This window comes from Nanorana parkeri, unplaced genomic scaffold, assembly GCF_000935625.1.
Source record: "Nanorana parkeri isolate BGI_ZX_2015 unplaced genomic scaffold, ASM93562v1 scaffold488, whole genome shotgun sequence".
Classification (NCBI taxonomy): Eukaryota; Metazoa; Chordata; class Amphibia; order Anura; family Dicroglossidae; genus Nanorana; species Nanorana parkeri.
In genome coordinates, this window is record NW_017306756.1 from 388568 (window position 1) to 401451 (window position 12884).

At 48.3% G+C, this 12884-nt stretch overlaps 1 protein-coding gene across 1 annotated transcript in view; it reads right to left on the reverse strand.

Annotated features, from left to right (window-relative positions):
- The window catches only part of LOC108790601 (serine/threonine-protein phosphatase 6 regulatory ankyrin repeat subunit B-like), a 66309-nt gene extending 53636 nt beyond the window's left edge, over positions 1-12673 (reverse strand). The window contains 3 exon segments of the mRNA XM_018560910.1: positions 643-741; positions 5859-5960; positions 12403-12673. Of these exon segments, the coding sequence (XP_018416412.1) occupies positions 643-741; positions 5859-5960; positions 12403-12549 (348 nt within the window). The 5' untranslated portion in view covers positions 12550-12673.
- Between the last annotated feature and the right edge of the window lie 211 nt (positions 12674-12884).

Sequence of the window (12884 nt, forward strand, 5' to 3'; positions counted from 1 at the left end):
ATATATATAGCTGAATACTGCACAAGTTGTTTTGTGTAATAAATTAAAATGTTTCAGAAATGAAATCATTTTTGGGTCACGCCTTAATGACCAAGGTTACACAGGTTGAGAACCACTGCTCTAGTGGCTGCTTAGAGCTCCCTCTGGTGGCTGCTGAAAGCCCCCTCTGGTTGCTGCTGAGAGCTTCCTCTGGTGGCTGCTGAGAGCCCCCTCTAGTACCTGCTGAGAGCTCCCTGTGGTACCTACTGAGAGCTTCCTCTAGTGGCTGCTGAGAGCTTCCTCTAGTGGCTGCTGAGAGCTTCCTCTTGTGGCTGCTGAGAGCTTCCTCTTGTGGCTGCTGAGAGCTGCCTCTAGTGGCTGCTGAGAGCTTCCTCTAGTGGCTGCTGAGAGCTTCCTCTTGTGGCTGCTGAGAGTTCCCTCTGGTACCTGCTGAGAGTTCCCTCTGGTACCTGCCGAGAGTTCCCTCTGGTACCTGCTGAGAGCTCCCTCTAGTGGCTGCTGAGAGCTCCCTCTAGTGGCTGCTGAGAGCTCCCTCTAGTGGCTAATCTTCAATTCTCTACATTTAATGCAAGGATACAAATATGGAGAGGATTGTAAGACTGTAAAAGATATGTATATATAAAAAAAAACAATGCAACACACCCCTCCAGGGAGATTTGGCTCCGCTTTCTTTGCCAGCAGAAGTCGGACGATCTCTTCTTTAGAATAAGCCGCGGCTACATGTACGGCAGTCCGGCAATCCTGCAATTGAAAAAAAAAGACAATAAAAATATAAATTTTCCCATTTTTGTCTTATAACTAAAGTGAAGCTGAAGATACTTTAAAAGTGCCCTGCAGAATCAGGTGAATCCAGTCATTTTGGTCATTGAGGGCAGCCATCATTGTTATGGTTTATAGCTGCATTTGTTATTTCCCTCTGTTCTCCCCTCCCGTTTAGTGCAAGGTGGTACAGTCTCCCTTCTTTCTCCACATTCCCTCAGTTAGTCTCTAGTCTTCATAGCAGACACTACGCTGGGAAAGTGATCTTCTTTTTATCCTAAAGCGGGTATACCGAGATCACAACATGTGAAAACTGGCACCCGGCTCTCACATACTAGTCATCAGGCGGCTCCACAGCTGATAGGTTATGTGATGTTGCAAAGGGTGTGGCGCCCGCCACCCTGCTACTGGGCTATGCTGTCCCTCTTGTGCCCTGGGCCTGGCATGGTGGGAGAGTCTATTTCGCTTGGCAGGAGGATTATAAACACACTTCCAGCAGCTGATCTCGCCTCTGATTACTAAAACCAGAAGCAACAAGGATTTCGTCACTTCCAATTTCAGCCTGTCTTGTCTCCAGCTGCTGTGGCCAGGGAAGAAGCTGGTGAAGCACGACCTGTGGGGTACCTAGGTGACATTAGAGGTCTGATAGACCCCCTAATGTCTCCATAAAGAGGACCTGTCACTTCCCCTGTGCTATCACATGGGGTGCTATTACATATCGTTGCAAATGTTCAATTGAGAGCAATCGTTTCCCTGCCATCACTCACTATTAACTCTTGAGTGGTAAAGGCTTTTAGAGCGCCCCCTCTGGCCAATTTTGGGTATGATAGTTTTATTAGCACAGGCGCATGTTTGGTATCTAACTATCTGACATGACGCCTTCTTATACATGTCACCCAAAAAATTGGGTATGTTATTCTGTTTGCGTGCACTAAAATTACCCGCAAAAGTTTCGAGTTTCAACGAAGGTGTTCTATTTTGTTTTAATAGTCTCAAAGGGTCACCGACACACACACACATGAATTCAATATCTCTTAGATATGTTGATTGAAGAATGTCACGGCATGTCATTAGAAGCTGAAGTTAGCGTTTCGGGACCTCGTAGTGACCCTTCATCAGAGCGACATAGTGACTTGTGTCCCTGCGAGGTCCGAAACGCTAGCTTCAGCTTCTAATGACATGCCGTGACATTCTTCAATAAACATATCTAAGAGATATTGAATTCATCTGTGTGTGTGTGTGCCGGTGACCTGTTGAGACTATTCTGAGTTCTGCACGGCGCCATCCGTGTGATCACCATGAGCATCACCACCATTGGAAGGTGAAGACCGCAAGGAGTGCAGGTGGTTCTTGGAAACAGCTATTTTGTTTTAAAGGAGAACTATGGGGTTAGGGCTTTTCCCTATAGTTCTCCTTAGGGTAACGGGAGGACACAAAGTAGCGTCCTCACGTTACCCTAAGCTCAGTATACCGCGAGCTGCAGCTTACGGTATACTGAGACGCCGCAGCTGAAGCGGATCCCGACAATTGTGCCGTGATCCGCCCAGCTGCGTGAGTGACAGCTGGCTCTGCCTATCTAGAGGCAGAGCCAGCTGTACCCGCCCCTCCCCCGTCCGTTCCACCAGTCAGCGGATCGGAGCGGGAAGAGGGGAATCCAGCCCCTCCCCCTGTCACGGCAGAGAGCTGTGACAGGATCGAGAGGTGAGCGAACGCCGGTATGTGTTCTCTCACCTCCCGATCTACTGAGCCGACCTTTGACAGTTTCATTGTCACAGGTCGGCTAGAACTATGAGGTGAGTGAAAAGCACTCGCCTCATACTTCTCCTTTAAATCACAATGTGCGGAGCGTCCTGTTGGCGCGATAAACTCTGTACAACAATGTGATTATGTTACAAGGATACAAATCGTTCCTCGCGGAGTTCTTGGAAATGCCGATCTCTAGTGATGTGTATGTGTGTGCGTAATGTGTGTGTGCGTGATGTGTGCAGTGTTTCTTCACCTCTGTTGGTAACAATGGGATTCTATACCGCCAATTATTATCGTCTTACAAAGACGTTATTATTCCTCTTTACTGGAAACCAATTTGTCTTCTTATATCTAATAACACAAGTCGTGACTGCGACAGTTTTCTAGGAGACAAACTCATGTTGTAGCACGGCATAGAGTAACACAACGAGTCCTGGAAATTAAGTCTGACCTCTGTCCTTCCATTCAGTCTTCTATCTGACCTCCGTCCTCCCCTTCAGTCTTCTATCTGACCTCCATCCTTCCCTTCAGTCTTCTATCTGACCTCCGTCCTCCCCTTCAGTCTTCTATCTGACCTCCGTCCTCCCCTTCAGTCTTCTATCTGACCTCCATCCTTCCCTTCAGTCTTCTATCTGACCTCCGTCCTCCCCTTCAGTCTTCTATCTGACCTCTGTCCTTCCCTTCAGTCTTCTATCTGAGCCCGACAGTCACAGGAGAAAGGAGGGGACCCAGAGGCATACCTCATCCCGCCGGGTCTTGGTGATGGACGTCGGCAGGCATCAATCAGATGACCGCGCATGCGCTATGATGTCATCGCGCATGCGTGAGGTGACATCACGTGCATGTGCGATGACGACACAGCAGGGTGTCAAAAATGGTCTAGAGTCCGGCTGACACCTGAGCTCGGGACGCCCCTGGACGGAGGTCAGGTATAGGTGGACCTGTTGTTTTTCCTGGCATAGGGAATTAGAGGACACATGCTGATTGTTTTCCATCCCCCCCGTCCTTCCCCTCAAATCTAATAAAGTTAATGATTTTTTTTTTCTTTGACTGTCTGTTAACAAGAAGCAATAAACTTTATTGATCGTCAGCTGTTGATACAAAGTCTGAATTGTTGGCAAGACGAGCACTTGCCCTTAACCCTCGCAGTACGAGGGGAAGTCCCACTGAAAGGGTTCATTGTTAGATTGTGTGGAGTTCTTCTTTAAAGGAGAACTATGGGGTTAAGGCTTTTCCCCATAGTTCTCCTTAGGTTAACGGGAGGAGACAAACTAGCGTCCTCCCGTCACCCTAGGCTCAGTATACCGCGAGCTGCTGCTCGCGGTATACTGAGATGCCGCAGCTGAAGCGGATCCCGACAATTGTGCCGGGATCCGCCCAGCTGCGTAACTGACAGCTGGCCCTGCCTATCTAGAGGTAGAGCCAGCTGTACCCGCCCCCTCCCCCGTCCGTTCCGCCAGTCAGCGCTGGCGGATCGGAGCGGGGAGGGGGGAATCCAGCCCCTCCCCTGTCACGGCAGAGAGCCGTGACAGGATCGAGAGGTGAGCGAACGCCGCTATGTGTTCGCTCACCTCCCGATCTACTGAGCCGACCTGTGACAGTCTCCTGTCACAGGAGCACCCCCCTCATAGTTCTCCTTTAAGGCCTGCACTGGTGGAGTTTTGTTATAAAAATAATTTAGGAACGTGGGTTAGATTTTCTAATCATTAATGGGGTTAAACTGACCATCAATTTCATCCTCAATGAAAAACAAAAATGGAAGGAACGGGACGACAACATTTTGAGGGAAAAAACATTCTCAGTGTTCCATCCATTTCCAAAATCGAATGTTAAAATCCAAATGAAATCTCGAGCGACATTTGCCGAGTCTCTGATGGAATTATCGAACTGGATTTTTACTATGAACGCTCGTGCGGACATCTACCGACGTATGGCCGCTCTTCCAGCATGTAACCGTTCCGCGCGCTGAAGTCACATGACCCTAGGTGTCAGTTGTAAGAGATCGTTGTGTTGCGGGTTTGTGCAGACGGCGCCGGTTTTATGGAGCGCCGGGGGGATCCGGGCTCAGCGCCTTTTGTGGCTCAATGAAAGGTCGTCTCCCAGAAGGAGGCCTCTCGTATTGCTCAACTTCTGTGGCCGTTCAAATTCCCAACTTGTCACCCAGAGACGCCACCATCAGCGTGATTTGCTTTCCCCTCCTTCAATATCGATGTGAGCGACCTCCCGCCACACATACGTCCCAGGCTTTCACACGGGAATTAACCCTTTAACAGCAGGAATCTTTTTTTTTTTTTTTCCCTATTTTTCGCACAAAATTCACTTATATAGTGTTCAGCATATAGCTAAAATTGCACCTGGGCAGCATGGAGTGAATCACGTCATTAGCACGTCAGAGGAGGTGGTATTAAAGGAGAACTATGAGGGGAGTGCTTTTCACTCACCTCATAGTTCTAGCCGACCTGTGACAATGAGACTGTCACAGGTCGGCTCAGTAGATCGGGAGGTGAGCGAACACATACCGGCGCTCGATCACCTCTTGATCCTGTCACGGCTCTCTGCCATGACAGGGGAGGGGCTGGATTCCCCGCTCCGATCCTCCAGCGCTGACTGGCGGATCGGACGGGGGAGGGGGCGGGGACAGCTGGCTCTGCCTCTAGATAGGCAGAGCCAGCTGTCAGTCACGCAGCTGGGCGGATCTCGGCACAATTGTCGGGATTCGCTTCAGCGTCTCAGTATACCGTGAGCTACAGCTCGTGGTATACTGAGCCTAGGGTGACGGGAGGACGCTAGTTTGTGTCCTCCCGTTACCCTAAGGAGAACTATGGGGAAAAGCCCTGACTCCATAGTTCTCCTTTAAATGCATTGTGATTGGTGGTTTGATTTTGTTTCACCTGTATTTATTGTTTGATTTTTTTGTGTGACTCACTCTCTGTTTGCCGGAGGACGGGACTGCATGGTCTCGAAGCGTTGCTAAGGAGACGTGTGTTATCACAGTCAATAAACAGCATTGACTTTAATATCATGGAGTGCCTACTTTTATTTATCTACATTTCACGGAGGCATGCGTTGTCACCACCGCACCCAGCCAGTTGTATTAGGGCTTTGTCCGGTCAGGAGTGCGATGGGACAGGAGGATTAAGTTTCATGGAGGTGATTGGAACACCTGAATCCAATGATTTGGAGGGGTGTCCCAATATGTTTGGCAATATAGTATACATATATATAGGAAATCCTACCTTTAGGATTGGGATACCCCCTGCAGGCGAGCGCTGGCATTGCAGGTTCTTCATTCACAAAACAAGTCCTTGATATGTTTTTATTATGTGTGAGACGGGAACATGAGAGCAACATACCTGAGTTCTCTCCTGCAGGTTCACGCCCAGCTCCAGGAACCTCTCCACCACGGACAGCCGGTTCTCCCGAACGGCGATCATAAATGGGGTCAGCCCGGACTCCTGCAGCCAGAAGGATGATGAGAGTGTGAATATTTTAAAGCAGACATTAAGCCAAAAATAACAAAATAAAAAAGTCCAGTAAAAAAAAATAAAAAATAAAAAATGAAAACAGCTTTTGCTGCAATATACACCTTCCAAGCTTTCACGTGCAGTACTGTTTTTTGCAGCTAGGTGTCCTCAGTCATAGTCAGCGTCATTCTACCCTTCCAGGACCCACCCACAGCCTGTGACTGGACAGTGATTGGACAAGCAGCTCAGTGATAATCTCATCTCTCTGTCACTCTGCTCTCTCCTCCAATCAGCATGCTTTTTTTTTTTCAAAGCATGTCAATTTTTATTGAAGAAAAAATAATCCAGCATGCTTCTTGTCAAAACATGAACTGATTTGCTCCTAGTGCTGCTTCTTTCTCTCACACTCCAGCCCTGCTGTACAGGCACTGCAGGGGACTGATATCAGGTCAAATTTAGGTATTTACACTGCTTTTATTTAAAAAAAAAAATAATTTAAAGCTGCATTACTGATTACAGAGCTGCATTGTGTGTCTTTTTTTTTTAACATAAGTATTGTCAATGTCTTATCTGTAATGTAAAGGAAATATTAATGTGTTTAGTGCTGGAACCGCTATCAGGCTTGTCTGCTTTATATTCACATCTACCTTTTAAACTGTTTACAACATAGAAGAGAAATGAGAGAGGATTTCATGCCTTCTGAACTGCAGAGAGTCATCTGACTCCTCTCAACACCCCCCCCACACTCCCTTCCCATAAGCCATTTACAGTTAGTACATTGTGTGTCCTGGTGTTGCCCCCTTACCCCGCTGCCCTAGGCACTGGCCTACATGAGCTGTTATAATAACCACTAGACATGCGCAGCCCACCATAGACCCCGTACGAATCTTCCGAAATTCAAACACATCCGAATTTCGGAATCCCAATGCACCCGAGTGTGTCCGAATCCGAATTTCCGTTTCCGAATTTCGGATCCCGTCCGAATTTCGTTCAAAAACGAAACTGAATCGGACATGTGACTTCTCTGGCCAATCAGATGTGTTTTTTGGTTTAATGCATCCGAATGGGTCTGAACACGAATTTTTGATTGTCATTCGGGTCTGGGGGCCTCAGGTTTAGTTTTATGTATTTATGGGTCACAATGTTGCCGCTAACAATATTCGTTCGTATTATAGAACACCGCTTATAGATACATAATACTAAAACTGATGCTGCAAGACCCGAATGGAGTCCGAATTTCCGAATAGCATTCGAGAGCTCCCAAATGCCATTCGGGTCTGGAAGCCTCAGCTTTAACCCCTTAGTGACCGAGGCCATTTTTTCATTTTTTGCACCCATGATATAATCCACATTTTAGGCCTAAAAATTACTTCAACCCCCCAAACATTATATATTTTCTGAAAGCCGAGACCTTGTAGAATAAAATGATGGCAGATTAAAGTTTTTATGTTGCACGATATTAGTGCGACGTATTATCAAACCCCCTAATTTTGTAAAAAATGCCCTTAAATGCCTCAAAACACAATTAAATATCCATTTTTAAAATAAAATATAAAAGATGAGGTGACAACGAGTAAATAGATACCCAACATGCCCGGGTTAAAAATTGTGTGCGTCCGTGAAACTGCGACAAAATTCAGTACCCCAAAAAGTCTAAAGATGACGCTTTGAAAGCCCCCACAGGTCATCAGTTTAGAGATAGGTGTAAATATTGGCCCTAGAATTATTGCTCTCACTCCGGCGGCGTGTGCGGCGATACTCAACATGTGTAGCGCGACCGTCGTTTTCATACGTATTTTTACATTTATTTCATTTAATATTCATTTTAAAAACTGTAATTTTTTTTTAACTTTACTTCAATTGCTATCACATAGGGGGGCTTACAAGCCCCCCATATGATAGCAGATTGGCAGTGACAGGTACTCTTTAAGGTGATGCTGGGGGTCCAAAAGACTCCTAGTGTCACCTTTACACTCTAAATAAGCTATTGAAGTGCAGATTGCACTTCAATAGCTTATAGCTGTGCTTCAGGAGCCCGGTACTGACAGCTATGGGACCGGAAGTGATGTAATCTGCATCGCTCCCGATCCCATAGTACGGGGAGGGGATCGGCGAATGGAGGTTCGCTGGTCTCCTCCCCAGCTTCCCCCCCCGACACCAGAGAAGGCGGTACCGGGCCCGTAGGAGGGGCAACAGAGCCCGGGAAACACGGCGGGGGTGTTGGATTGGGCCGGGCGTTTACCGGCCAGAGAAGCGATCGGGCGACAGCTGAGTCGCCAGATTCGCTTCTATTGTAAAGCCGACTGTCGGCTTTACAAGTTCAAACAGAGTGCCGGGAGTCTATTTAAACGGGCTCTGTGCCAGTGACGTACTTCGGACGTCACTAGTCACTAAGGGGTTAATATGGCTCCCAGACCCGTATTGCTTTCTGGAGCTCCCGAATGCAATTCGGAAATTCGGATCCCGAATGCCATTCGGGTCCAGGAGATTCAGCTTTAGTATTAATATCTGTAGATGGTTTTCTGTGGCCTACGCAACGAATATTCGTGAACTCATCCCAAACTAACGAAAATTCGGATTTCGTCCGAAACCCCAAACCGAATTGAATTTCGGATCCGAATCCCAAAATAACGAAATATCCGAATCGAATTATTCCGCAGCTTACATGTCTAATAACCACAGCCCGGATTATATACAAAGTCCCCTCCCCCCACCCCCCCGGCTGGTATATCTCACCATTGCCGGCACCAGATTAAAAAACAATGAGTCATAGAAATGATTGGCTGTAGAATCCAGACGTTCTGCATTTCCTGGTACATGAGGGTGGCTGGCCTGGCGCCAAGCTTTAGATACTTTTTACTGCAGATCCGGTTACATTGACTCAGCGGGTCGCCATATTTTATTACGGTAATGGCTGTTCCAGGAATGCGCGGCCGGCTCATTCTACTCGTATTGTGCGTGTAATCCGCTCCACACGCTGCAGGTTCCAGGAGCGGAACACCGAGGAACAATGCAACTGTCTGGATTTGGTCACACAAGTGTATGTCTGGCGGCAGAGCCGGGGGGGGGTGGGTTAGGGATATAATACTAAATACCATGATAATAAAATGAATTTGTTTTCCTGAAAATCTCCCCCTTTCCTTCTTAACCCTTTCATGGGTATGAAGATTACAAACCCAGATCAAGTTTAGCGGCGTCAGTGAACTTGACAATAACTCTATGACTAATGGGAGCCAGTCTCTGCCGCTGAGTTCTTCCTGCTGACCTCCATGTCACTCCTGTCTCCTGCCGTCTTATGTAACAACAAATCCATGTGAATTACAGACTGATGTCAAATAAAGGCAAAAAGCAATAAAAAAAAGCCGCAGAGCGCTCGGTACTGAGGGATTTGGTTAATATATCGAATGCTGCCGCTTGGAATGGAACTTCCAGTGATACATAATGGCACTAACGCTGCCTTTGTTTTTGTCTTTGGTACTGACAGAGGAATTTTTTTTACCTACCGCTTTGCATGACACATGTGCATATCATTGCGATATATACAGAGGTTTGTATACTATGCAGAGGGGTAGCTACCACTATAGCGACCCACGCAGTCGCTATGGGGCTCGGGGCAGAGGGGGGACCGGTCAGGAGGCCAGGGCCTAGCAGCGCTGGTCTGGCAGTGGAGGTGGAGGAGGCTGGGGCCCAGCAGCGGGCGGCTTAAGACTAACAGGTAAGAAGAGTGCACGTGTGCAGGGAAAGGGACCCCGACCAGCTCAACTGAGACCCGGCAGAGCCCACCATAGAGAGTCTCAGGTGGGCTGTGCAGGATCTATGGTAAGCTCTGTAGGGCATAGGCGTCACTACAGGGGGGCAATTGCCCCCCCTGTGTTATGCTTTGCCCCCCCCCCGCTAAATTAAGCAGCAGTGCAGTGGCTCCAGTGCTGGTGCTAGTATACGAGCAGCTAAGGGTCACTCTCAGTTGGGCTATACAGAGTCTCTGGTATGTGCGGGGTCTCAGGTGGGCTCTGCAGGGTCTATGGTGGGCTGTGCAGGGTCTATGGTGGGCTGTGTGGGGTCCATGTGCGGGGAAAGGGACCCCGACCAGCTCACCTGAGACCCTGCAGACCCCAACATAAAGAGTCTCAGGTGGGCTGTGCAGGATCTATGTTGAGCTCTGCAGTGTCACTCTCAGGTGGGTTGTGCGGGGTCCCTGGTATGTGCAGGGTCTCAAGTGGGCTGTGCGGGGTCTCAGGGGGGCTGTGCAGGGTCTATGGTGGGCTCTGTGGGGTCCATGGTGGGCTCTGTGGGGTCCATGGTGGGCTCTGTGAGGTCTCAGGTGAGCTGTGTAGGGTCTCAGGTGAGCTGTGTGGGGTCTCAGGTGGGCTGTGCAGGGTCTCTGGTATGTGATGGGTCTCAGGTGGGCTGTGCGGGGTCTAGGGTGGGCTCTATAGGGTCTCAGATGGGCTCTGTGGGGTCTATGGTGGGCTCTGCAGAGTGTCAGATGGGCTCTACGGGGTCTATGGTGGGCTCCGCAGGGTGTCAGGTGAGTAATCTCTTCTACTGCTCTGATTTTAGAGCCAACATAGTATGGTGGCCCCATACTAAATTTTGCTATGGGGCACTGTGATTTCTTGTTACACCCCTGATACTATGCAATTTCCATCAGTCCCTGCCCTCAAGGAGCTTACAATCTAAGCAGCATTTTCCGACCAGGATGCCTTCTGCCTCGAAACCTTAACACAGTGTTATGCCTTGCAATGGTGCAGATGGGCCACTTGACTGACAGCAGCATGGAAATGAATGACGCTAATCCAAGGAGACTGGGATCCATTCAGAGAAGGATGGAAGTTCAACTCTGTACAGCTGCCCATCCTTTGCCATGTTGTTGCACCTGAGGCTCCAGATGTGAGGAGGGGCTTCTGATGTGAAGGGAGGACTCTGATGTAAAGGGGGCTTCTGATGTGAATAGGGCGTGACTGATGTAAAGAGAGACTCTGCTGTAAAGGGGAGCTTCAGATGTGAAGAGGGACTCTGATATGAAGGGGGCTCTGATGTGAAAGGGGGAATTTTGATGTAAAGCTCTGATGTGAAGAAGGGCTTCTGATGTAAATGGGGGGCTCTGATGAAAAGGGGGGGGGGCCAGAAAGAGGGAGCTTCTGATGTGAAGGAGGGACTCTGATGTGAAAGGGGGCATTTGAAGAGAGAAAGAGCTTTGGTGTGAAAGAGGGAGCTTCTGATGTGAAGGAGGGACTCTCATGTGAAAGAGGGAGCTTCTGATATGAAGGAGGGACTCTGATGTGAAGGGGGGACTCTGATGTGAATAGGGCGTGACTGATGTAAAGAGAGACTCTGCTGTAAAGGGGAGCTTCAGATGTGAAGGAGGGACTCTGATGTGAAGGGGGGACTCTGATGTGAAGGGGGGACTCTGATGTGAAGGCGGGACTCTGATGTGATAGAGGGGGCTTCTCTTGTAAAATAGCAACTCTAATGTGACGTGGGAAAGGCCACATTTTTTCTACACTTATAATCCATACCACGCCCCTACCTGGGATAAGCTATGGATTGATTTTGGATAGAACACATGCCGTTTTTTTCATTTACGTCCTTAACATTTTAGACTTCACATTCTGCATACCTATTATAGGGTTCCATTACTGAAAAATATTGAGGAACACTGATCTGAGGTCTCTATTTCAAACGTGCAATCGGGCATTTTTAGCCAGAAGGTAATCAGCGTACCAGCAAGTGAAGTATGCGAGGAAATACACACAAGCACAGGGAGAACATGCAAACTACATGCAGCTAGCATGTTGTCCAGAATTTCAACCGATGACCCCAGTCCTGCAAGGCAGAAGTACTAACCACTAATCCGCTGTGCTGTCCTGGGTGTGTATAAATCTGCACATTGAGGTGAACCTGCAATACAAGTGAACCATAGTGTCCCATTCCTGAACTTAGTAAATCAGGCCCACTGCCTCATTATTATTATTATACAGGATTTATATGGCGCCAACAGTTTGCGCAGCGCTTTACAATATAAGGAAGACATTACAATCACAATACAAATCAAGACAAGATGGTAAGGAGGGTCCTGCCCGTGAGAGCTTACAATCTAAAAAGGAGGGGGAAGTGATACATGAGGAGGTAGCTGTGTGGGGATGAATTGTTTGAGAACGTGATGGTTGAGCGGTTAAGTTGAGGTGAGATAGGCTTCCCTGAAGAGATGAGTCTTAAGGGATCACCTAAAGACTCATCACAAGCAAGAAGCTCAGGAAAGTCAGAGAAAAGTCAGAAGTCCTTATCTGCACACTGCAGGTCAGAGATACAAAGTATCAAAAACAAAGGTCAGAGAGAAAGCCGAGCGAAGGGCATTTTTCAAAGGAGAAGCCAGCAACAGCATCCCCTGTGTCCTTCTCCAGGCAGATGGAAAGTTGTGTCTTTTACTCACCGGGTCAGTTTCATTGTTGCCCAGGTCTCCTTTCTCGATGCCCTTCAGAGTTTGCTCCAGGGTAATCCATTCTCCTCTAACGGCCAGCTGCAGGATTCTCCGGCCAACCTCCCCATGTGCGCCGGGACCTGTACCCGCATTTGACATTTTCTGGACACCTCAAAGTCTCTCTATGGAAGTTGCTCAGGTAGCATGATGATCCGGAAGGTTAGACATGGGGCAGGATGGGCCTGGGTCTCCTGTGTGCTGCCTCTTAGCAGGAGGTAGAAAGTCTTCATCTCCTTCTATTGACTCAGGCTTCCAATCCCCGGCACTCACCCTCCTCCTGTGTATCCCGTTTCCTTGGCACCGGAGGCTCTACATGGGGGGGTGGAGGAAATTTGGCATTTTCCAGCAGAAGAGAGAGAGAATTCCTGTGCAGACTACAAAGGTGACTCCCGGCTGCTGCTGAATATCAACTATCCTAAGAAGAAGAACTTGGC